Source organism: Nicotiana sylvestris, chromosome 9 (assembly GCF_000393655.2).
Source record: "Nicotiana sylvestris chromosome 9, ASM39365v2, whole genome shotgun sequence".
In the NCBI taxonomy this organism is placed as follows: domain Eukaryota; kingdom Viridiplantae; phylum Streptophyta; class Magnoliopsida; order Solanales; family Solanaceae; genus Nicotiana; species Nicotiana sylvestris.
In genome coordinates this window covers 179,561,245-179,586,923 of record NC_091065.1, presented here as the reverse complement: position 1 = coordinate 179,586,923, position 25,679 = coordinate 179,561,245, and the positions used below count along the sequence as shown (strand labels likewise).

The window sequence follows — 25,679 nt, the reverse complement described above, 5'->3', positions numbered from 1 at the left end:
GATCCAAGGATGAGTACAACATGGGGCCCGTTTTAGCCCCAAATCCAAAGGTCGGAGGTTCGAACTCGGTCCTCGTTTAAACTGGTAGGTTTCCACTTATTTCTCCTCTGTTAGTTTCATTCAGTAAGTTCATCTTCTACCCCTTTCTTTAGGATCAAATGCTTTGTGTTTGTTTTATATTTTGTCTCTTGTTTGTATTGTTGTTCACATCGAATTATTCAGTGTCCATAATGCTTTGTCTAAAACCACGGATACTCCTGAAATTGTCTGATGGTTACCACTTGTTCAAATTGGCCAAGTTTGTTCTTTGTTGTTCATCGTTTGTTTGGTTCCTTGCTCATTTCTGTTTGTCTAAGCTAATTAGGATTGGTTCCCAATATGGTTAGCTTATCCCCTGTGTATGTGTGAATCAGTTTGACTTTAGTAGTTCAATACAATTTGCCTTGAATCAGTAGTTTCATTTGGGTAATAATCTGAGCGCAAGTTCTAGTTGATTTTACTGAATTGAATCTCAATGTTTGTCCTGTATTGGATTCGGTTTTGATGTGCTTGTTAGGTATCGGTTCATGTGGCTAGGTAGTTAATTGATTAGTTGAAATTGGTTATAGCTGATAAAGTACAAGGGATTGGGGTAGGACAGTGAATCATAGGGGTTTCAGGGGTAATTTGGGGATTTCAAAACTTGAAAAAAGAGGGTTAACTTGAGTGGACTGTCAGGAAGTACTAATGTACCATTAATCTAATGTAGTTGTTTAATAATAGTTGGGAGCAAAAGATAACGGTGTGAGGAGGTTTAATGGGGAGTGATTAAATAAATATGTGCCCATAACATTTGAATTAAAAATAGAATGGGACATACAATAGTGGGGAACAAAATATACAATAGTGGGCAAAAAGAAGAAATATGATGGGCGGAATTAGTTTCTTAATTTTGTTTGAGTGCTCTTAAGACCTGGCAGGGTCTGTTTTGCATATAAATAGAGGCACTTAGGACAGAGTTAAGGGAGCCATTTTTTTTTTGGAGAACTGGAAAACACTTTCTGAAAAATACTAAAGGAAATCAGTTCTTCAGGCAGTCTTTAGAGAGCTTTTGGAGAGTTTTTTCGTTAGTTTTCAGTTCTGGACAGATTTCGAGAACTGAAGGAGTTTTCAGGCAGTCTTAGACAGCATTTTGCAAGCTAAAACATTCAGTTTCTCTTTAAGAGTTTAGAGAACATTTCTTTGAGATTTTTCCTGAGAACTTGAACATCATCATTTTGAGAGTTGAAAAAAAAAAGAAAAAAAAAGAATACAAGCTGACACTGTCTCATTGAAGTGCTGGTTTATTGCTGGTTTCACTCAAGATCAGTAGAGTCTGTTTTGGGTTATTTGTTGTTGCTGTTTGGTTTTGCAATTGTTTCTGGGTTGTGGTCGAGTATTATTCTGGCTTAAAACTGGTGTTGAGCTGTTCTGAATTCTATTACTGCTGTTGTTGTTGTATTGCTGCTGCTGATCTTTCTTTTCTCCCATTGTAAACATTTCCAGGTACACACTTCTGAAACCATGTGTTGATGTAAGCTTGAATTTGAAGCTGAAGTTGAAATGAATTGAGAAGTGCACGTTTGCCTGCTTCATAGTATCTGTGTTCAAGATGTAGCAATAGGACGAATGATAGGTAGTTTGTATTTGTTTAGGCTCATTCCAATTATATTTACTTTGTGTGAATTGGAACGTACTCGAACTAATGTGGACTGTTAAATAGTATGCTGTTAGATTAATTAGATGTATTTCCATGTGTTTAGCAATTTAGTTTGGTTTAGCTGATGATGATAGTATAACGAAGAATCTCAGTAGGCCTCTGTACGTATTCCGTTGGATCTTTGGACTATTTAAACTTGTTATGGCCCGGTCCAGTTTGATTTTAAGATAAACACGTATTTTAAGCAAATTTTCATATTGCGTTAGTTAATACCAACGGATTAGCTATTAATGTCAACTCTTTCGTCCTGTTGAATTCCTTATTTCAACATAGGTTTAATAGTGTAGATTAATAATTAATATCAACATCGGCTCACCATTTAACGAAGTGGCTGTTTGATAAGTGGACATGAATGAAGTATTTAATTTGAATAAATGTATGATGTTAAACTCTAATGCTATTTGGTAAACACAATCAGAAAAATTGGGACTTTTGTCCAAAAGCGTACATTATGTGGTTTGGGCCTTTTGACAATTGGCTCGTTAGTAGTCAAATGGCCCATTGTGAGTTTTAAGTTAGGTAGCGGTTCCAAATTGAAAGGCGCTCCCTTTTGTTTGGATCTGGACTTGAACTTGAAGCTCGAATTTTATAATATTAACTAATTAGGATTTTTTAGAGATACATAATATTGAAAAAACTATGATTTTTCCCAAATAATACAGAGTCAATCTTTTCCTCGATTCGGGATTCAAACGGTTACTTGGGACACCATAAATCTCCTAAGTGGAAAATCTGAATCTTTAAATAAAATCCTGTTTCGATTTGTCCTTTAATTGAAAAAACTCCCTTCCGCGCCTCTTTGAGGTGGCGTGGGCGAAAAAGGAGGTGTGACAATATGAATTCGAGTAAAAAATAATGCGGAGAATGTATTTAACGTCAAACATGATGCCAAATTACCAAACTTCAACTTCCAAAAATATTCAACAACTATGAAATAAGTAAAAATTATGAAACGAATAATCAAAGAAGTAATAACCTAACCTAAACATGGATATCATAATTAACAATACAATAAAACACAAAGAAATAAGTTTCACCCGCATGCTTTATTACAATTATAACGTATAAGTACTCATCACGTTACATATACGGTGTTCTCACATATAAAACACGTAGCAAATAGACTAACAAGTCCTAATCTCTCAAGTTAAGGTTAATCACGCCACTTACCTCGCTCCGCAATCAAATAAAAGCTCAATCATGGCTTTTCCTCTAATATTCGCCTCCAAACCAATTGAATCTAACCAAATATAGTACAAACAATTCAAAATAAGCTTTAGAAACTACATACGGGTGAAAAATATTCAATATTTAATAATTTTGGAAAAAGTCAACAAAAGTCAACCACATACTCGCTTGGTCAAAACCTGAGATTCGGACCAAAACCCAATTATCCATTCACCCACGGTCCAATTATGTGATTTGTTTTGAAATCCGACCCCAATTCAAGGTCTAAATCTCAATTTTACAAAAATTCCTAATTATACTTAAATCTCTAATTTCTACCATGAAAATCTTAGATTTGAGGTTGAAATCTCATGAAATGTAATGAGTAATTAAAAAGGAAATTATTAAAGTCACTTACCAATGAATTTTGGAAGAAAAGTCTCTTGAAAAATAGCCTCTAGGGTGTTTAGGGTTGAAAAATTATGAGAAATGAGCTAAGTCCCATCCCCTCCCCCTTTTACCCAGCTGCAGATGTCACAATTGCGATGTCTTGTTTGCTAATGCGAGACAATGTCGAAATTACGAAACCCGTCTTAGGACCACAAAAGTCGCAAATGCAACATTTGGTTCGCAAATGCGAACTCCCAACCCTCGCAAATGTGGACCATTTATTCGCAAATACGAAGACAACTCAAGGACTACTGAGTCGCAAATGCGATTCTGAGATCGCAATCGCGATCACTAATAGTTCGCAAATGCGAACATAATCCTTGCAAATGCGAAACCACCCAATCCAGCTCATGCTCGCAAATGCAACACTTGTTCGCAAAATCGAGACTCGCAAATGCGAGATCTGAAGCAGAGCACCAGCACCAGAAGTGCACCAGCTATCTCCAAAGTCCAAAACTCAATCTGTAGCCTATCCGAAACTCACCCGAGCCCCTCGGGCTCCAAACCAAATATGCACACAAGTGATATTATACGAACTCGCTGGCGCGATCAAAACACTAAAATAAAACCTAGAACAACGAATCGGACATCAAAATGCATGAAATTTTTAAAGAAACTTAAGAACTTTCAAATTTACAACCTGACGTCCGAATCACGTCAAATCAACTCCGTTTTGCACCAATTTTGCAGACAAATCATAAATAAAGATATGAACCTATACCAAGTTCCGAAACTGAAATTCGAACCCGGTAGCAACAAAGTCAACTCACGGTCAAACTTAGGAATTCTTTAAACTTTCAAATTACTAGTTTTAAACAAATCACGTTAAATCAAGTTAAGGATTTTCGAATTCAATTTCGGACATACGCCTAAGTCACAAATCACGATACGAACCCACCAGGATCGTCAAAATACTTATTTGGGTCCGTTTACACAAAATATTGACCGTAGTCAACTCAAATAATTTTTAAGACTAAATTTTACATTTTCTTCAATTTTTCAAATAAAAATTTTCGAAAAAGACATGAACTGCGCACGCAAATCGAAGAATGCTAAGCGGAGCTATTTGAGGTCTCGAAACACAGAAATAAAGGCTAAAACTCAATATGACCTATCGGGTCATCACAAAAACAGGGGCGACCCTTCCATAAAGCAACTACTTTAGGCCCCACATTTGTGAGGGCCCCATTTTTTGTTATACCTAATAGACTATGTATAAGTTTAAAAAAAGGTTCTGCGAAGTGAAAAAGTTTGATTTCTATCTTAAACAAGTATAGAGAAGAAGGGTGTGTAACTGCTATGATTTCTGCCACAAAAATTGCATTTGAAATGAATATCGAACCCGAATTTCGTAAGAAATGTATGATATATATGAAGTAATAATTTGATGAGAATATTGATAATAATCAAAATATTTCGAAGAGTTCTTTGGAGTTGATTATATTATACATAGTAGACAAGGTTATTTTTTTAACTTCAAAATAAATTTAAATAATTCGAAGCATATGCAAATATTTTTGGTTTTCTATTTAACAGTAAAAATTAAGATCACTAGATATAAAAATTTGAAAAAATATTGCCTTAATCTTGAATGTTACTTAAAACATAATAATCAATTCGATATTGATGGTTTAAATTTATTTTCAAAATTAAAAATATGAAGAAAAATAGTACAATTAGAAGATAACGGTTTAATTGATACACTAGGTCAAATAAAAAGAATTGATTATTTTTTCAATGCCTATATTACTTATGGAATAATGTTAATAACTCTTGTTACCGTTGCTTCAGCGAAAAGAAATGTTCAAAATTAAAATTGATAAAATCTTATCTAAGATGAAAAATGTCTCGAGAAAGGTTAAATGGATTAGCTATATTGTCAATTAAGAAAGATTTATTAGGAATTACTGATTATAAAAAAATTATTAATAACTTTGTATCTAAGAAACGCTAGAAATATAGACTTCAAATAAATAAATAATTTTTTTAAAAAAAGTTAAGGTCCACTATAAACTTTGACTTTAGGCCACAAAAACTCGTCGGCCCATCCTGCACAAAAATATTTGTAATTAAGCAATGTAATTGGTTCTTCTTATAATATGAATTTCTTTGTAATACTAAAAGTAGTTTTAAGCAATTGACGAGAAAAAATGACCACCTGAGAGCAACTGTTGCTCGCTATAATTGGATATCTTACATTATTTTTTTTTCATGCCCGTCATATTTTCTAAAGTAATTCATTTTCAAAGTTGGATCTCGCTTCTCCTTTGTGTCAAAAATTCAAATTTTAATTACCACAAGGAGTATTGTAGGATGGTTGAGTTTCCTTCACCCTTAACCATAGATTTCCAGTTCAAACTCTGGGAACGAAGAATTTCTTGGTTGGGACTTGGGAGCGCTTTACCCTTATAATGGGCCTACTCAACGCGAAATCCGATTAATTGGACCAGTGTGCCTCAAATATCGTAAAAATAGCACGATATAGCTAGTTTTTGGATTGGTCATTCAAAAATAGCCAGCGTTTATCAAGTAAATGAAAAATAGCCACTATTTTGTTGTAGCAGAGACCGGTCCAGTATAATATACTGGAGTTCGGTGCACCTGTGTATGAACTCCAGCATATTATGTTGGACCGATATACTTTACTGGCTCCAGTATAATATACTGGAGACTGGAGCACCGGTGCTCCAAACTCCAGTATATTATGCTGGACCGGTATACTTGTTGGAACTCCAGTATATTATGCTGGAGTTCTAGTGTACTTATGCTGGAACTCCATCATATTATGCTGGAGTTCCAACATACTTATCTTGGAACTCCAGTATAATATGCTGGAGTTCAAGCATACTTACGCTGGAACTCCGGCATAATATACTGGCGTATTTTTCGGGTTTTGAATAGTGTTTTCGCTCAGATTTATCTTTACATGAAAAGTGGCTAAATTTTGATTACTTTTAAAACTGGGATATTTTTAAACGACCAGTTGTAAATCTGGCTATTTTTTAATTTCACCCTCAAATATCGTATGGTTGAACATAAAACTTGGATACTAATTGTTGATACCCAACTTTTTTTCCTATGTATTTATATATATAAAATACTTTGAAAATAACATATATATGCATACATAAGCATACCCAAGTGTTTTAGTATTTTTCTAATCTTTTGAAGAGTTTTTAAGTCAATTTACTATCCATTTTAGTATTACAAAATCCATAATTATTCCCAAAATCATCAATTTTGGTGAATAATTTATTTTATTTCTATATTTATACCAAAATATAGTTAAGATAATTTTGTATATTTTTACAAATTTATTTGGTAATTAAAAGACTAAATTGCATATAATTGCAATTATAGCCTATTTTAAGATTAATAGCATTTCTATAATTGTAAAATTTGTTTCAATATTTTTAAATTAATATTTATACATTATTAGTTGGGTCAGTACTTTTAATTTGTTTTTAAAGTCTTTTTTCGCTATTTTTATAAAATAAAAGAGAAAATTGGCTATTTAACATTTAGCCTATTTCTATTTCAATTACAGCCTCATTTCCTTTCAATTTTAACCTCAATTTGACCCCAATTCCGCCCAAATTAAAACCAACCCAATTCCAATTTTAACCCAACCCACGACCCGATTTTAAATAACCCTACCCGTTCCTCACCTACCACTTAAATCTGGACCGTTGATCACTCAAGATCAATGGCCAAAACTAGCCCTTACACAAACTCTGGTTCTTCAAACTCAAACCCTTCTTAGTGTCCTAATGCATTTAATCATTAGGTGGCAACTCTTCAAATTCTAAAACTCAATTCCTAAAAGGGAACGAGTTGTCCTCCCAAATGTCACAAGCCCGATTTCGCGAGAAAAAAGGGGGCGCGACAGCGTGACGACTCTGCTGGGGAGATTTCTTTTAGGCTTTTACCATCTCACGTTTTTTGTGACTTTACTGCTTCTTTATTGCCTTTATTTAATGTCTTTATTTCTCTTCTATTACGAAACTGACTTGGCTCTTTGTTTCTTTTCTCTAATGCTTCCTTTTACCGCTTTCCTTCAATACTGTTATAATTATGAGCAATTATTGTAATCATTACTTTATGAACGTACAAATACATGACAACTTGTAACTGCATATTCAATACCATATTCTACTCGTGCCAAACAAAATACCATAGCAACGCTTATAATGAGTGGTTGCGCCCTTCCGATATCATTACCCCCTAAATTTGGAAAAGACGTATTTACAGTAAAACCAGTCGATCAACGGTGTAGTCGACGGTTCCGTGCCTTTCCCTCTTGAGTTGTCTGCTCAAGGGTACCAGTCTAATACCCTATAGAAACCCTACTTTGTTCAATTGTGCATGCATCACTGTCAAAACCTAGCCGAGTCAGTTATGTTATCCACATAATGACTCTTTAAGATAGCCGTGTCCAAAGTCCACTCGGTTTCTTGGGAACCCAAATGGACATTACCATATTCTGTGCATTTATTTGGAGAACTAAATGCTGCTTATGCTAATTATTTGTTTAAATAGTCGAGTCCGGCGGGGTAAGGGTCTAACACTTTGTTTTGCAGAAATAAGGCACGAAGTCCCCAGATTTGGCATGGTCACCAACATTCACCCAAGGTTGCTAAGCTGGTGGAAGGATCTTCACTCCAGTGATCAGGCTTTTGTTAGGAAATACCTAGGAAATTTGCCTTCTCTCCTGGAGGTCCAACCCAACAACAAAATCATAGAAGCTGCTACTCTGTTCTGGGACTGTGATAGGTCTGTGTTTCGCTTCGGGGAGATTGAGATGACACCTCTACTTGATGAAATAGGAGGATTAGCTGGTATTCCGTGGGAGACTCCGGGTTTACTTATGCCGGAAAATCGCAAGGGTAGGGATTTTCTCAAAATGATAGGACTAAAGAAAAATACAGACTTGACCTGTTTGAAGGATTCCTACGTTCCTTTCGACTATCTGTATGAGAGGTACGACCATAGTAAGTCCTACCGCACTTACCCAGATGAATTTGGCCTCACCTCATTGGGGCATATCCACAGAAGGGTCTTTGTCTTTATGTTCTGCTTCTTGGGGATCATAGTGTTTCCTATGAAGAAAGCAAGGATTCACACCAGGCTAGCTATGATCACTAAAACCTCAATGGAGGGAATTGGTGGGCAACCCTTTAGCATAGTGCCCATGATCGTTGCAGAAATGTACCGAGCCTTGAAAAAATGTCAATAAGGAGCCCCACTCTTCGGGGGATACAACTTGCTACTCCAGCTCTGGCTCATGGAGCATCTCCAAAGGGGTGAATATCGGCAAGAGATTCAGCGTAGAGACTGGGACGATCATATAGCCTTCCATCAACCAAGGCGAATGAACTACATGTCCGACATGTTTGCTCAGACAGAAGATGCCAAAGGATGGGTGAAGCTGTTTGAAAATTTGACTGAGGATCAAATACAATGGATGTTCGAATGGTTCCCTACTAACGAGTTCATCGCCCGATCCAGGGATGCACTGTTTCTGATACTGATCGGTTTAAGAGGAACTTACCCTTATGCCCCCCTCCGGGTCATGAGACAGGCTGATAGGAAGCAAGTTATACTAAGGGTTGATAAGATGAGTCACTTCCGGGCTGACTTCCAAGCTGATGATAGTCCTTATAAGTGCCAAGCTCAGCATATGTGACATTGCAAGATCATCATGGGAAGAGATACTATCGAGCTAGACAGATACCATGCTGGCTGCACCCCATACTATTCAGGATGACTGGAGGATAATCACAATGGTCTGGGCCAACCTGGGTTTGTTCGAGGTCATAGGATCATTGATAAAAAGGCTGAAGCACATGTCAAGTACAACCAATTGCGCAAGAGGATACGGGAATGCGAAAGTGAGCACCGGGAGATTCAAGAAGCCATCAAAAGTTGATCGAAAAATGGAAGGATATGGCTGTCAGCGCCAACAAATGACTGGGGTATTTGGAGTAGGGTTTAGTAGAGTTGGAGAGGAAGTTCATCCAGAAGGTTGAAAACTGCCAGAACGCTGAGGGAAACGAAGGATGACACTTGGCTAGAGCATATTTGATGTTGGGACTACGTGAGCTGGTGAAGCTATTCGATGGAGCTAAAGATGTCGAGTCTGGGGAAGGTCCTTCTGGGAACAAGTAGTTAGGAGTCTTTTCTTTTGCTTTAAAAATGTAATAAGGCCAACGGCCATTAGTAACATTTTATTTACCGCTATTAATGTCGTTTTGGGATTCGCCTTATTTTTTATCAATAAAGTGAGGCATTTATCATTATAAGTTCTCCAAACCAACTTGTCGCTAGGCCTACCTCGGGCACAACGAGGCTCCCAAATTAGCACACGATTTATATTCTTGCACTATGTGTTTAAATATTGCAGCGTTTTCTTCTCATAATTCGCACTAACTTGCTACCTTTTTTGTTTTTACCTTTTGTTTATTCCCCTCCCCAAATGTTAGTTCGTGCACTCTGGCATCGTCATCTTACTCCACAAGATCCAAGGGCCCTCCACCTCCTCCTCCTCCGAGTCCTATCAGAAACAAGAACAAGGGAAAGATGGAAGATTTGAGCAACATTAGAAAGGAGAACTCAGTTGAAAGGGTAGAGGTTCCTCAGGAAAGTGCCTCCCAGCTCGAACAGAAGTTATTGAAGTTTTAGGAAGAACTGGACCAAGTTCGGAACTTGGAGAATTTGTCATTTTCCCTCACTACCCCAAATGTCAACTTTGCCAACACTTAAAACCCCACACCTCCACAAAGCATTCTGAAACCACAAAACCAACCTACTCCCCATCACCACTGCAACACATGCCACACTTCAGACAACACCCCACTGCTCATCCCTAAACCACTAAACTCCACAAATGATCATCCCACAACACCCCCATCTATGTGGAAACCACACCCGAGTCCGATGATAAAGACTCAATTATCAGGAATCTGGCAGAAGAACTCAAGAAGTTGACTAGCAGAATTCAGGGCGTCGAGGGAAGTAAGGGGATTTAATGGACTAAATTACGAAGACCTTTGCATTCAACCCGATGTCGAACTGCCCGAGGGGTACAAACCTCCTAAGTTTGAAATGTTTGATGGTACCGGGGATCCGAGAGTTCATCTGAGGACATACTGCGACAAGTTGGTCGGAGTAGGGAGGGACGAAAAGATTCACATGAAACTCTTCATGAGGAGTCTAAAGGGAGATGCTTTGTCTTAGTACATCAACCAAGACCCTAAGAAATGGTCAAATTGGGTAAGTATGGTGTCCGATTTCATGGACAGGTTCAGGTTCAACGCGGAAAATGCACCAGACATGTTCTACATCCAGAACTTAAAGAAGAAACCCATGGATACATTCCGCGAGTATGCTACTCATTGGATATTAGAAGCTGCTAAGGTCAGACCGGCTTTAGAAGAAGAACAAATGAACATGTTTTTCATCTAAGCTCAAGACCCACAGTATTATGAAAGGTTAATGCTGATTGAAAGCCAGAAATTTTCCGACATCATCAAGCTAGGGGAAAGGATCGAGGAAGGTATCAAAAGTGGTATGGTCACTAACTTTGAAGCTTTGCAGGCCACCAACAAGGCTCTACAGTCTAGTGGCATGTCCAAGAAAAGGGACGTGAGCACTGTGATGGTTACACAAAGAACAAAATACCCAATTGAATACCAAACCTACCCAATACCTCCACTCACATATCAACCTACCCCAAATTACCAAGCACCCTTGACCTCTTACCAAACTCCACCACCTACTTACCAATCACCTCCACCTCCCACATATCAGCCCACTTCACCCAGATATTCCCAACCCGCACATGTCTACCAAACCTACAATATTCAACCACCTCCCACCCGCCAAAACTTTCCTAGACCCCGACCAAACTTCGACTGTAGACCCCCTAAACAATATACCGCCATTGCCGAACCTATCGACCAGCTGTATCAAAGGCTCAAAGCTGCTGGTTACATCACCCCTATCCCTGCTGTAAAGCCCGAAAACCCCTCCCAATGAGTCAACCCAAACAAAACCTGTGCATACCATTCTAGCATGAAGGGGCATACCATTGATGAGTGTCGCTCTTTGAAGGATAAGATCCAAGCTTTGATTTACAACAAGATCATCATAGCAAAGGAGCTAGCTCCGAATGTCCGCAACAACCCTCTGCCTGACCACAAGGGGGGAGGTGTTCACATGATTGAGATAGAGGATGATTGGGACCCCAAATGGTCGATTGGATTGATTGCTGAAGGTGACGAGCCAAAGAAACCAACGATCACACTTAATCCGATTGTGGTCCAGATGTAACCTTCTGGAGACGCCGAAGTGAACATGTCCATACCACTTAAGTTCGAAGCACCTTCTTCTACAAAGGCTCCAGGGCCTATTGAGGTCGAGTTTGGGTCCCCCAAGGCACATGTACCATTTGAGGTTGTTGTATTACCTCCTAGAGCAAGGGTGCACATTCCGGTGGCCATGACAGCCGTAACACTATTCCACCCAAAGGCCATACCATGGGATTACACCGCTGAGGCAAGAAGGAGAGGGAAAACCAAATCTGGAGAAGTAATTGCAGCACAGGGTATGACAAGAACCGGCAAGGTTTATACCCCAAAACATCTAGCTGAGTCTAGTAAGCAGGCCTCTGGACGACCAACAGTCACTGAAACTGGGCCTGATGATCTCTAGAGCAAGATACAAGCCAAAGAGTATTTGGTCATTGATCAGTTGAACAAAACGCCAGCCCAGATCTCTATCTTGGGCTCTGCTACAAAGCTCTGACGCATATAGGAACGCCTTATTGAAGGTGCTGAGCGAGGCATATGTACCCAACAACATAACTGGAGGATAAATGACAAACATGGTAGGGCAAGTATTGGAGAGTCACAAAATCACTTTCCACAAAGATGAGCTACCACCTGAAGGGCTAAGCCACAACAAGGCATTGCACATCACTATGCAGTGCGAAGATCATTTCATCACCAGAATCCTCATTGACAGAGGGTCCAACCTCAATATTTGTCCATTGGTGACTCTCAGAACATTGGGAAAGAGCCTGCATGAGATCAAGGATGGAGCCATCAATGTCAAAGCTTTCGATGGATCCCAAAGGTCCACTATTGGGGAAATCAGTTTATGTGTGCAAATGGGACCGACTTGGTTCGACGTTGATTTTCAAGTGCGTTCCAGCATCTTACAACTTGCTATTGGGACGGCCCTGGATCCATGCCGCTGGGGCTATAGCATCAACCCTACATCAAGTAGTGAAATTCGAGTGGAATCACCAAAAGGTAATTATTCACGGCGACGGTAGCAATCCCATATACAGTCGCCAGACCATCCCAACAATCAGAGGAAGAAGGAAGATAGGCGGAGAAACCTACCATCACATTGAGCGAGTCAACGTCGTGGATAAGGACAAATGGTGGGATAACAAAATTGAAAGTATACTGAATTGGTGTGGATATGAACCTGGCAAGAGACTTGGCAAGAATCTCCAAGGAATCGCTAAGCCTATTAAGTTGAAGAAACACGGTACCACTTTCGGTTTGGGATATGAATACACTTGGGAGGAATTCAACCATTGGTTGCCACCATGGAGAAATCCCTACTACCCACTAGAGCACTCGATACCTCACTTGGAGCAGACTTTCCAGCCAGCCAATGTCATATATGGGTCGGGAGATGAGGAATTTGTTTTTGGAAGATGATAATATGAACTATTGTGTCATTTTCGAGGAGGAGGGGAAGGAAGGCCCTTCTATACAAGTTGTGAGCTGAGGAGCACGCCTCAACAATTGGTCCATCAGAACCACCAGGGCCCGGAAATCTTCGAGGTACCAAGGCTGAACAAAGCACCATGCATTATCTTTATTTTTTCGCTAATTGACTTTCTTTCCGCATTTTTAATATTGAAATAAGAGCTCCAATGTTCAAAACAATTATGAAATTTATCAAAGAATTTCAATTTCTTATAAATCTTGCTCTTATCACTTTTTATCGTTTACTTTATTTACACAACATTACTATTACTTATCTTATTGAACCGACGATTGTGACGTGCAACGAGGCAACGCAACAAACGAATATGGACTCAGAAGAAGATGATATACCAGAAGAGGTTGTTAAAGAGGTTGAGAATTTTGAGAACGAACCTAAGTCTAATCTGGACGAAACTGAGATTGTCAACCTGGGAGATGTAGAAAATGTCAAAGAAATACGAATCAACGTTCATCTGTCACCATCAGAAAAGAAAGAGTACACGGAATTTCTAAGGGAATATGAGGACATATTCGCCTGGTCTTATGATGACATGACTGGTCTTAGTACATCTATTGTAGCTCATAAACTGCCAACCGATCCGACATGTCCACCAATAAAACAGAAGCTCAGGAAGTTCAAACCTGACATGAGTTTGAAAATCAAGGAAGAAGTCACCAAGCAAGTCAAAAGCCAAGGTTCTCAGGGTAGTAGAGTATCCAACATGGTTAGACAATATTGTGCCAGTGTCGAAGAAGGACGGGAAGGTTAGAGTCTGTGTCGACTACCGGGATCTCAATCGGGCCAGTCCGAAAGATGACTTCTCCTTTTCGAACATACACATTTTAATTGACAACTGCGCCAAGCATGAACTGCAGTCGTTTGTTGATTGTTTTGCTGGGTATCATCAGATATGGATGGATGAGGAAGACATGGAGAAAACGACTTTCATTACGCCGTAGGGGATGTATTGTTACAAGATGATGTCGTTCGGGTTAAAGAATGTTGGGGCCATCTACATGAGGGCCATGACTGCTATTTTCCATGACAAAGAGATTGAGGTATATGTAGACGACGTCATCATCAAATCCAAGAGAGCCAGTGACCACATGGAAGATCTGAGGAAGTTCTTCAACAGACTAAGAAGGTACAACTTGAAGCTGAATCCCGCCAAATGTGCATTCGGGGTTCCTGCTGAAAAACTACTTGGGTTCATTGTGAGTCGTCTAGGAATAGAACTAGATCCGTCAAAGATCAAAGCCATCCAAGAATTGCCACCACAGAAGAACAAGAATGAGGTTATGAGTTTCTTGGGAAGACTTAACTACATCAGCCGGTTCATAGCTCAATCCACTGTCATTTGTGAGCCAATCTTTAAGATGTTGAAGAAGGACGCCGCTACCAAATGGACTAATGATTGTCAGAAAGCCTTCGAAAGAATCAAGGAATACATGTCAACGCCATCAGTTTTGGTCCCGCCCGAGCCGGGTAGACCTCTATTACTCTACCTCACTGTATTGGATGAAGCTTTCGGTTGTGTTCTGGGGCAACATGATGAAACGGGAAGAAAGGAGCAGGCCATCTATTATCTCAGCAAGACGTTCACCCCGTACGAAGCCCGATATTCTCTATTGGAACGCACCTGTTGTGCTCTGACTTGGATAGCTCAGAAGTTGAGACACTATTTCTGTGCCTATACCACTTACCTCATATCAAGAATGGATCCTTTGAAGTACATCTTTCAGAAGCCCATGCCCACTAGCAAGATAGCCAAGTGACAGATCCTACTGAGTGAATTAGACATTGTTTACGTAACTCATAAGGCAATCAAAGGACAAGAACTGGCCGATCATCTTGCTAAAAATCCTGTGGATGGAGAATACGATCCTCTAAAGACGTATTTTCCCGATGAAGAGGTATATTTCATAGGGGAAGATATTGCAGAACCCTATGATGGTTGGAGAATATTTTTCGACGGAGCAACAAACTTTAAAGGAATTGGCATAGGAGTGGTCCTAGTATCAGAAACCGGCCAACATTATCCGGTGTCTGCCAAGCATAGGTTCTTGTGCACCAACAACATGGCCGAGTACGAAGCCTGCATCTTAGGGCTCAAGATGGCCATTGACATGAACATTCAGGAATTGCTAGTGATCGGAGATTTAGACCTGCTTATACATCAGGTTCGAAAAGAATGGGCAACCAAGATACCCCCTTATCTGCATCATGTACATGAATTGAGGAAGAGGTTTACAAAGACAGAGTTCCAACATGTTCCCAGAGTTCAGAATGAGTTTGCTGATGCATTGGCTACCATATCGTCCATGATACAGCACCCATACAAGAACCTCATTGATCCTATTCCGGTAAAGATCTATGATCATCCAGCTTACTACACTCATGTAGAAGAAGAAGCGGACGGAAAACCGTGGTTTCATGATATCGAGGAATATTTGACGAAAGGAGAATATCCAGAATTCGCAAATCCTACTTAGAAACGCACACTTCAAAGATTATCTAACAACTTCTTTCATAGCGGAGGAATCTTGTATAGGAGGACTCCTAATTTGGGGTTACTAAGGTGTGTCGATGCAAAGGAAGCATCCAGGCTATTGGAGGAAATTCATGCAGGGACCTGTAGTCCGCATATGAATGGCTTTGTCTTAGCCAAGAAAATACTCCGAGCTGGTTATTTTTGGATGACTATGGAAACGGACTGCATCCAGTATGTCCGAAAATGTCATCGCTATCAAATACATGCAGACATGATAAAGGTGCCTCCAAACGAGCTTACTGCAACAAGCTCGTCATGGCCGTTCGCCACTTGGGGAATGGATGTTATCGGACCTATCGAGCTTGCTGCATCAAACGGGCACAGGTTCATTCTAGTGGCAATTGATTATTTCACCAAATGGATTGAAGCAACATCGTACAAAGCAATGACTAAGAAAGTGGTAGCAGATTTTGTCCGCGACCGCATTGTTTGTCGGTTCGGAATTTCGGAGTCAATCATCACTGATAATGGTTCCAATCTCAACAGTGACCTGATGAAAGCCATGTGTGAAACCTTCAAGATCAAACACAAGAATTCTATAGCTTACAGACCTTAGATGAACGGATTTGTAGAAGCCGTTAATAAGAATATCAAGAAGATACTAAGGAAGATGATAGAAAAGCATAAGCAGTGGCATGAGAAGTTATCATGTGCCTTATTGGGATACCGCACCACAGTCTGCATATCAACCGGGGCAACTCCTTATATGTTGGTTTATGGTACAGAAGCAGTCATTCCCGCCGAGGTAGAAATTCCCTCCTTAAGAATCATACAGGAAGCCGAACTTGATGATGCAGAATGGGTAGAGAGTCGCTACGAGCAACTAGCAGTTATAGACGGAAAGAGAATGAATGCGGTTTGCCACGGTTAGCTCTATCACAACAGAATGTCCAGAGCCTTCAACAAAAGAGTCAAGCCGAGACAGTTTACATCGGGGCAGCTGGTGTTAAAGAATATTTTCCCACATCAAGAGGAAGCTAAAGGGAATTTCTCTCCCAACTGGCAGGGTCCATACATGGTTCACCGGGTTCTCACCGGAGGAGCCCTCATACTTGAAGAAATGGACGGTAAAGTTTGGTTGAAGCCGAACAATTAAGATGCAGTGAAGCGATACTATATGTAACTTTTATGCTTTCCTCATATGATGTAATTTGAACTACGCCTGACCTGATTCCTGTTTAAGAGGGGATACGTAGGCAGCCCTATGGGTTCGGTCATAATTCAATAATTTTTTTATTTTCCCCCGCTATTGGAAACTGGGGAAGAATTTTGAGGAGGACCCTCAAGATTCCGAAGTGATTTCAGCCATTCGACGCAAGCAGCCGTCGGAAGCAGCAACCCAGTAAACTGGGGCAGAATTTTGAGGAGGACCCTCAAAATTCCGGAGTGAGAGATGTTACAGTATCTTGGACCACGTCGCAATCGTTAGTTCATCTAAAGAAAACTATTCTTAATTATGTATTTATTGTCACATTTCTTTACTAAATCATGCATGTCTGTTACCAAAGTTGCTTCGTTTAACAACGCTACCCCAATGATACGCCCAATATCATCGGAACGGAGCCGAGCAGGTCAAGCAGAGCCAGCGGGAATACGAACTAACCTCCCCTCTTTACAAAACTCACGATTTTTCTTTGAATGCAGGCACTTGAGTTGCAAAATCATCAAATATACTATACACTCATGAGACTCACATTGATCAGGAATATAACTCTCAGAACCGTTGCACTTACTCACAGCTGCTATCCGCACGTAGTGCTCCCAGCAGACACAATATCCCCAGCAGTCGCAATGCCTCGATCCGCTATCAGCTAAGAAAATTCTATCATCATTTTGCCCTTTTTACTCCTTGCATAAGGCTACCTTTCTGCCTTCCGAGATTAAGCATTGTCTCCATCTGCATTTCCTGCATTGCATAAGGCTACCTTTCTGCCTTCCGATGTTAAGCTCTACCTCCATCTGCATTCTCTGTATTGCATAAGACTACCATTCTGCTTTCCGAGACTAAACATTGTCTCTATCTGCATTCCTGCATTGCATAAGGCTACCTTTCTGCCTTCCAAGACTAAGCATTGTCTCCATCTGCATTTCCTGCATTGCATAAGGCTACCTTTCTGCCTTCCGAGACTAAGCTTTGTCTCCATCTGCATTCCTTCATTGCATAAGGCTACCTTTCTACCTTCCGAGATTAAGCTTTACCTCCATCTGCATTTCTCTGCATTGCATGAGGCTACCTTTCTGCCTTCTGAGGTTAAGCTCTACCTCCATCTGCATTTCCCTGCATTGCATAAGGCTATCTTTCTGCCTTCCAAGACTAAGCATTGTCTCCATCTGCATTTCTCTGCATTGCATAAGGCTACCTTTCTGCCTTCCGAGACTAAGCTCTGTCTCCATCTGCATTGCATAAGGCTACCTTTCTGCCTTCCGAGACTAAGCTTTGTCCCCATCCTGCATGGCTGAAATATCGCCACTTTATCACTCTTGCATGACGGAAATATCGCCACCTTTTATTTGCGTCTTACATCGGCTGAAATATCGCCACCTTTTATTTACGTCTTGCATTGGCTGAAATATCGCCACCTTCTGCATTTCATGGGCTGAAAGATCGCCAAATTTTCCAAAGGCGTCATTGTTCTGAGGCACCATTTGCATAGCCCGAGAACGTCATGCCATGGCCTGAGAACCCCATTTTATCTTTTGCATATCATTATTCAAAGGCATCATAATTCGGAGGCATCATTCTCATAGCCCGAGAACATTATTTCATAGCTTGTGAATCCTTTATCATACGCTTCATGGCCCAGGACGTCATAGTCCGAGGACGTCATCCCAACCGTCCGAAGATAGCATTCATGGTCCAATGGGAACTTGCATCACGTTTAAATTTATGCAAAATATATGCTCATTTGCAGGTAAACCGGCTAGCAACGGCCGTCTCAGCAGGGGCGATCTTGTTCCAGTTCCCGCAGCTTATCAGACTCCAACCATCCTTCTCAACCCGAACATCGCGTCCCCTTTTCGAAATCTCCACCGGTATATTCTGCCAATAGATCCTAAACTACATATGGCCTGATTTCTGTAAGACCAGGGATATGTAGGCAGCTCAGGAACCAGAGTTCGGTCAAAATTCTTCAAATCATTTCATTCGGTCAAAATTGGTCATTATATCTTTATCCGACAACTCTTTCATCCTTCCCGGGTAAAGAGGGGCAGCTATTGATACCCAATTTTTTTCCTATATATTTTTATATATAAAATACTTTCAAAATAACATATATATGCATACATAAGCATACCCAAGTATTTTAGTATTTTTCCAATCTTTCGAAGAGTTTTTAAATCAATTTACTATCCATTTTAGCAGTACAAAATCCATAATTATTCCCAAAATTATCCATTTTGGTGAATAATTTATTTTATTCCCATATTTATACCAAAATATAGTTAAGATAATTTTTGTATATTTTTACAAATTTATTTGGTATTTAAAAGACTAAATTGCATATAAGCAATTATAGCCTATTTTAAGATTAATAGCATTTCTATAATTGTAAAATTAGTTTCAATATTTTTAAATTAATATGTATGCATTATTAGTTGGGTCAGTACTTTTAATTTATTTTTAAAGTCTTTTTTCGCTATTTTTATAAAATAAAAGAGAAAATTGGCTATTTAACATTTAGCCTATTTCTATTTCAATTACAGCCTCATTTCCTTTCAATTTTAACCTCAATTTGACCCCAATTCCGCCCAAATTAAAACCAACCCAATTCCAATTTTAACCCAACCCACGGCCCGATTTTAAATAACCCAACCCGTTCCCCACCTACCACTTAAATCTGGACCGTTGATCACTCAAGATCAATGGCCAAAACTAGCCCTTACCCAAACTCTGGTTCTTCAAACTCAAACCCTTCTTAGTGTCCTAATGCACTTAATCATTAGGTGGTGACTCTTCAAATTCAAAAACCCAATTCCCAAAAGGGAACGAGTTGTCCTCCCAAATGTCACAAGCCCGATTTCGCGAGAAAAAAGGGGGCGCGACACTAATTGCCTCCTAACTGTTGTTACCCAATTACATTTTCTTATTTTCTTAAGAACCATTTGTTATAGGATTATATATGTGAATAATTTCGTAGTTAAGAGTTCTAGTAAACTAGTGTGGTGTTAGGTGTAGCATCTATCATCCAGTTTGACTCCACTAAATAGCTTTATAGTTTTTGGGTTGCGATGTTTAAATATTAATAGTTAAATTGTTATTTCATGATTAGTAATGAACGGATTCTATGCCAGAATTATTTAATTTAAGAGTATTTTCATTTTTACGTACTTTAATCCTCGTATTGCTAATACAACAGAATTCAATGTGGATAACATTTAATATCGTCAGCCAAATGTTGCATAAAATTATATAGATATTATTTTTTCTTTTACGGCCAGTCAAATGCTGCATCAGTTATACAATGACTAATCTCTCTAGCCAAATATAGTATTACCTTAAGCAGGATTTTATGCTGAAATTATTTTTCCAATGCTTCACCACCTCATGCCTGTGTTTTGATTGCTCTATTTCCTATTTGTTAATGCTTTCCTGACTTTTAGAATACTGTAATTTTCTCTCTATACAGATGTGATTTGCATGCTTGTTTGGAGTCGAGGATCTAGCGGAAACAGCCTCTCTACCTGCATAACATAAAGATAAGGTTGCGTACATAATATCTTCCGGACCCTCTATTTGTGGGATACACTAGTTTTTTGTTATTGTTGTTGTTGTTGGCCACCTCAACATCCACCTTGTAACCACTTTTATATATCAATGTGCAAAAAACATATAACTCTGTCTATAAAGGCTTAGACCGATGCAAGGAAATCACCTACTAATATTTTTGCCTACAATAGGATTTGAATCTGAGACTTGATGATTCTCACCTCACTTCGGTGACCACTAGGCCTTCATGAGGTGCGACCCTTCTCTAGACCCTGCGTAAACACGGGATACTTTGTGCACCCTTGCCGCCTTTTTTTATACCAACTGAAACACATCTTTACAGTGTTTACACCAACTGAAAAACGCTTATGAGCAGTACTTTACACCTCAAAGTACTAATAATGCTAATTGCTAAAGCTTGATTTCTTTAATCTCCAATACAATCAATTTGGAATCTACCTCCAAAAAGTTTTGGGATAAATTACAAAGGTATCAGAAGATAATGCATTATTTACAATGTGTATAATTGATGCAAACTTTCTGTTATAACTGATATTACAACTTTACAGATGACATAATTATTAGCTACCAAGTCCAAAACTTTTTCACTAGCTAGCAATCAGCTTTATTGTCAAAATCAGAAATATGCTATGCTTAACCAACAGATCCTTCAAGTTTCAAGCTCATTAGTTGATTCACCTCAGCACCAAATTCATCAGGAAGTTCATTGAAAACGTCCCTACAAAACCCCGAAATCATCGCAGCCATCGCTTTTTCATAGTCGATCCCCCTCTGTTGGAAATAAAACAACTGATCTTCACCAATCTTTGAAGTGGTAGCTTCGTGTTCGATCCGAGCAGTTGGGTTTTTGCTCTGTTTAAATGATGATAACATCAGTAGAAGCAATAGTGCAAAGCAGAGGTAATGCTCAACTCATACTCAAAACTGAGAACAGAGAATCTCAGTTCAACATTAGAGCAGGAAGTTACATAGTTAACATGCAGAAGAATCTTCTACTGAAATTCTTGATCTAGCTACATCTAACGCAAGTTTTAAATGTACTCGCAATGCTTCATTCAACCTCCTTAAAAATAAATAAATAGGAACATCATTGGCAATGGCTTTTGATCCATACTTAAAAAAGATCTATAGACATATTACAAGAACACATCTAATCTTCGCCATGCACTTGAAATGAAGACACCATGAAACACTCGAGCAGAAATGGCACTCTTTCTTTTACTCATGTCGACTCCACAAGCAATCCAGCTAAAATAACTAATTAACAATGCAACCCAAGACTAATTAGATAATTTCTCCCCTTCTTTCTTCATCTTGTGGATCTATGTTGCTCGGACTCGGGTTAGGGTATCCAATATGGGTGCAGATCAAGGGGTCGGATTCTTCATCACATAAATTTTAGGATTCCGGGAGATGGATCCGAGTGCGGAAATGGGTGCTGGGATACGGCCAATAAATGTATATTACGGCATATAAAGCATATGTTTCGATTAATTAAAGTCATTGAACTAAAACTAATAAAACTTCATTCTTTAAAAACACCTAATATTTTATTCATACGATATCTCGGCATAACATAAAAGCATTTCATACTTTATATAACTAAATATAGATTACATAATAAATACAAAAATCAAACCAAATACCCGATCAATCTATACTTCTCAGTCATTGAATGTAGTCAAAGTACCCAAAGTAAGTTGACCAAATCCAGTGTGGACCCCACACCTACACTCGTGTCATGTCGACACAGGTGCAACAGAGATTTTGAAGAGTCCATGCAACATAGTTGTAGATGATTTCTAACTTCCTAAGGAAGAATTTCTTTTTTCCTTTAATTTAAGATCTTGAAAAAAAGAAGTCTTGGACGTTAGCTGCTGAAATACAAACATTGTCTATTTTATGAAAAAGGTCATTAAAAAACTTAATTGTACTAGCATTATGCATAACAAACGTCACCATAGCACAATGAAAATGGTTACAGTGTGACTACATAAATTATAAGTAGCAACCCTAGCATGCTGTGGCAACAAAACAAAAATGAAACAAGCCTTATTGTTATCAAGCTAAGATAGAATACGAGATTAAAGTACACAAAGAGCAACTACCTGAATGTATGGATAAGTGTTGGCGGCGGCAGTATCACCAATGAGCATTGAATCACACTGCGAGGAGTTCTTGGCATTTTCTGCATTTGACAACACCTGAACTAGTCCTCGATAACAGTTCCTAGAATGTCCCGCTGAAATACCCTTTGAAATTATCCTACTCCTCGTATTCTTCCCTTTGTGTATCATCTTTGTCCCTGTATCTGCCTGCTGATAATTATTAGTCAACGCCACAGAATAGAATTCACCTACTGATTCATCACCTTCTAACAAAACACTCGGATATTTCCATGTAATAGCTGACCCTGTCTCCACTTGTGTCCACGAAATCTTCGACCTAGCTCCAGCGCAAAGTCCCCTCTTTGTAACAAAATTATAAATACCTCCTTTACCTTCCTCATCTCCCGCATACCAATTCTGCACAGTGGAATACTTAATCTCCGCACCTTCATCACAATACAACTCCACCACAGCAGCATGTAACTGATTAGTATCATATGCAGGCGCGGTACACCCTTCTAAATACTCTACAAAACTCCCTTCCTCTGCAATTATAACAGTCCTCTCAAACTGTCCTGTTTCCATAGCATTTATTCTAAAATAAGTCGATATCTGCATCGGACACCTAGTGTTCTTGGGTATATACACAAATGATCCATCACTAAACACAGCCGAATTCAGAGCTGCGTAAAAGTTGTCTTCCGGGGGCACAACTCTCCCCAAATACTTCTTAACTAAATCCGGATACTCCCTAATCGCCTCAGATATCGAACAAAAAATCACACCAGCTTTCTCTAAAGTCTTCCTATGTGTAGTAGCAATAGAAACACTATCAAGAACAGCATCAACCGCCACATTCGCCAAACGATTCCTTTCGTTTAAAGGCACACCCAATTTATCAAAATACTTAATAAGCTCAGGGTCAGCTTCATCAAGACTATTTAAAGTTGGTTTCTTTTTAGGTTCTGAATAATAAACAATATCTTGAAAATTAATTTCTGGATACCTATTATCAGACCAATTAGGCTCTTTCATTTTAATAAATTTCTCATAAGCTTTCAACCTGAACTCAAGCATCCAACTAGGCTCATTTTTCTTTGCAGAAATCAGCTTTACAGTTTCCTCAGAAAGCCCTTTTGGTAGTGCAAAAGATTCAATTTTTTCATTAAAACCCCATTTATAGTCTCTTTTCAAGAATTTCTGAAGTGGGTCAATTTCATTTGTTGAAAAGGAGGAATCTTTACCTGGGGTGTCAAGAGTGGTGTTGGCCAATTCTGCAGCTTTGACCTTCAAATTTCTTGAATTAGGGTTTCTGGGTACAGCTGATTTTTGAAGAAATTGACACCCTTTTGGTAGTTTAGGTTGTTCAGTGATTTGTTGAGGAGAAAAACAGGAGATTCCATTGGTAACAAGAGAAGCCATAACTAATGCTTTTTGGAGGTATTGGAAGAGAGAAAGAAGCTCAGATTGAAGTATTGAACAAACAATCAAAAATTACAACTTTTAATTTTTTTATTTTTGGAATAATTGGTAGGTTAGTGTTGGTTTTATTTATTTCTGTGGTGCTGATTTTTAGAGGGTCTTGTGCTGACCACATGCCTTCTTTTTCAGCCATGAAATTTTTGGATTTTTCCTATAAAATATATCCACTTAGGGTTAGGACTAAATATTAGAGTAGAGCTGCCAAAATTAATTGTATGGATAGTAATTTTTTTTGCAGACAAATTGGACTAGAGTGAAATTTATTAATGTGCTAGTGGAATAAATAAAATATGATAAAATCTATATTGATATTTGAGAAATGTATTACTTCCTGACTTAATTTTATTCTCCTTACGCTTCAATTTGTATGAACATATTTCCTTTTTAGTCCGTACCAAGCAGAATGATTTTTTTTCATATTTGGAAATATTTTACCTTTATGTAATGATTCATTGCCAAATAAAATACATGTGTTTTATTTTACACCACAAGTTTAAAAATCTTTTTCTTAAATTATGTGTCAAGTCAAATAGATTTATGAAACAATATAATATTCCATTCTTTTATTTTTAGTCAATTCAAAAAGAATAACATCATTGTTTATTTGACAAATATTTAATGGGATTATCCCTATTTTACTCTTGTTAAATCCCACACATGTAAAAGCTGCTCCTTATTTGTAAGGAAAAGTCAATTAAAAGGTTCCAAGTGTAATAATGATTAGTTGGAACATTGAAAAATCTTTCCATCTTTTTAAAACTTTTTACCTAATTAAATATTATTATTTATATAAATTAAAATGGATGGAATATTAATTGCTTTTGAAGGTTTTTCTTCCTTTAGATAAGCAACATATTTCTAGTTCCTTTGGATATTTAACTTACCCTATCGGCCTATCCTCATCCCTTCTACTTCACTAGTTCCTTTGTTGCATTTTACGTAGCACACTTTTCTTTTAAATTTTAATTTAACCTAAAAAATAATATTTTTTGATTTAAAAATAATTTAATTTAAACTTCTCAACTTATCCTTAATGAGATATTTATAGTCACACAAATATCTAATGACTTATTTTATATCACAAATTGTAAAACTCTTTCTTTTATTTTTTCCATAAACTTTGTCCCTTGTTCAACATAAATTAGGACGGTTGGAATAAATAAATAAATAAACAAACAAACAAACAAACAAGTAAAACAACAACAGAAATGTAGTTTTTCTAAGAAAATTCACTTTGCAATATGCCAAGGGCTAATTTTATTAATAATAAAAAGAAATAGCCACAAAGAAAAAGTACAAGGGGCCAAAAGTAACAATAGTGTGACATCTATTGCCTAGGAAAGATGATCATTCCTATGCACCTCCGACGTCTCACGAGATCTAAGTCTCACGAGAGTGAATGATCTCATAGCCAACTGAGGTATCTCCTAAACGCAAAACTAGATTGGCAACAACTACTTAGCTACACTTTACCTTACAATTCTTATTGAGGCGTGAATGACCTCATCCACTAGCAAGTATGTAGAAAATAAGAACTAGAAATAACTCAATATTTTATAATTATCATAGAGTTTATACTTCATGAATTCGGACGACGGATTCTGAATCGCCTAAAAATTTATCAGCCCATCAGAAACGAGCTAATAAAAAATATCATAGCTTCGCCAT

The 25,679-nt window shown here is 38.4% G+C and overlaps 1 protein-coding gene across 1 annotated transcript; it reads right to left on the bottom strand.

The window, feature by feature from the left end:
• Window positions 1-20,793: 20,793 nt before the first annotated feature.
• On the bottom strand, window positions 20,794-24,054 carry LOC104236728 (iron-sulfur cluster assembly SufBD family protein ABCI8, chloroplastic-like). The gene is made up of 2 exons (XM_009790718.2): window positions 22,530-24,054; window positions 20,794-21,273 (listed from the first exon to the last, which is right to left on the bottom strand). Exons 1-2 carry the CDS (start codon window positions 23,949-23,951, stop codon window positions 21,055-21,057), a joined length of 1,641 nt encoding a protein of 546 aa, XP_009789020.1. The 5' UTR covers window positions 23,952-24,054; the 3' UTR covers window positions 20,794-21,054.
• Between the last annotated feature and the right edge of the window lie 1,625 nt (window positions 24,055-25,679).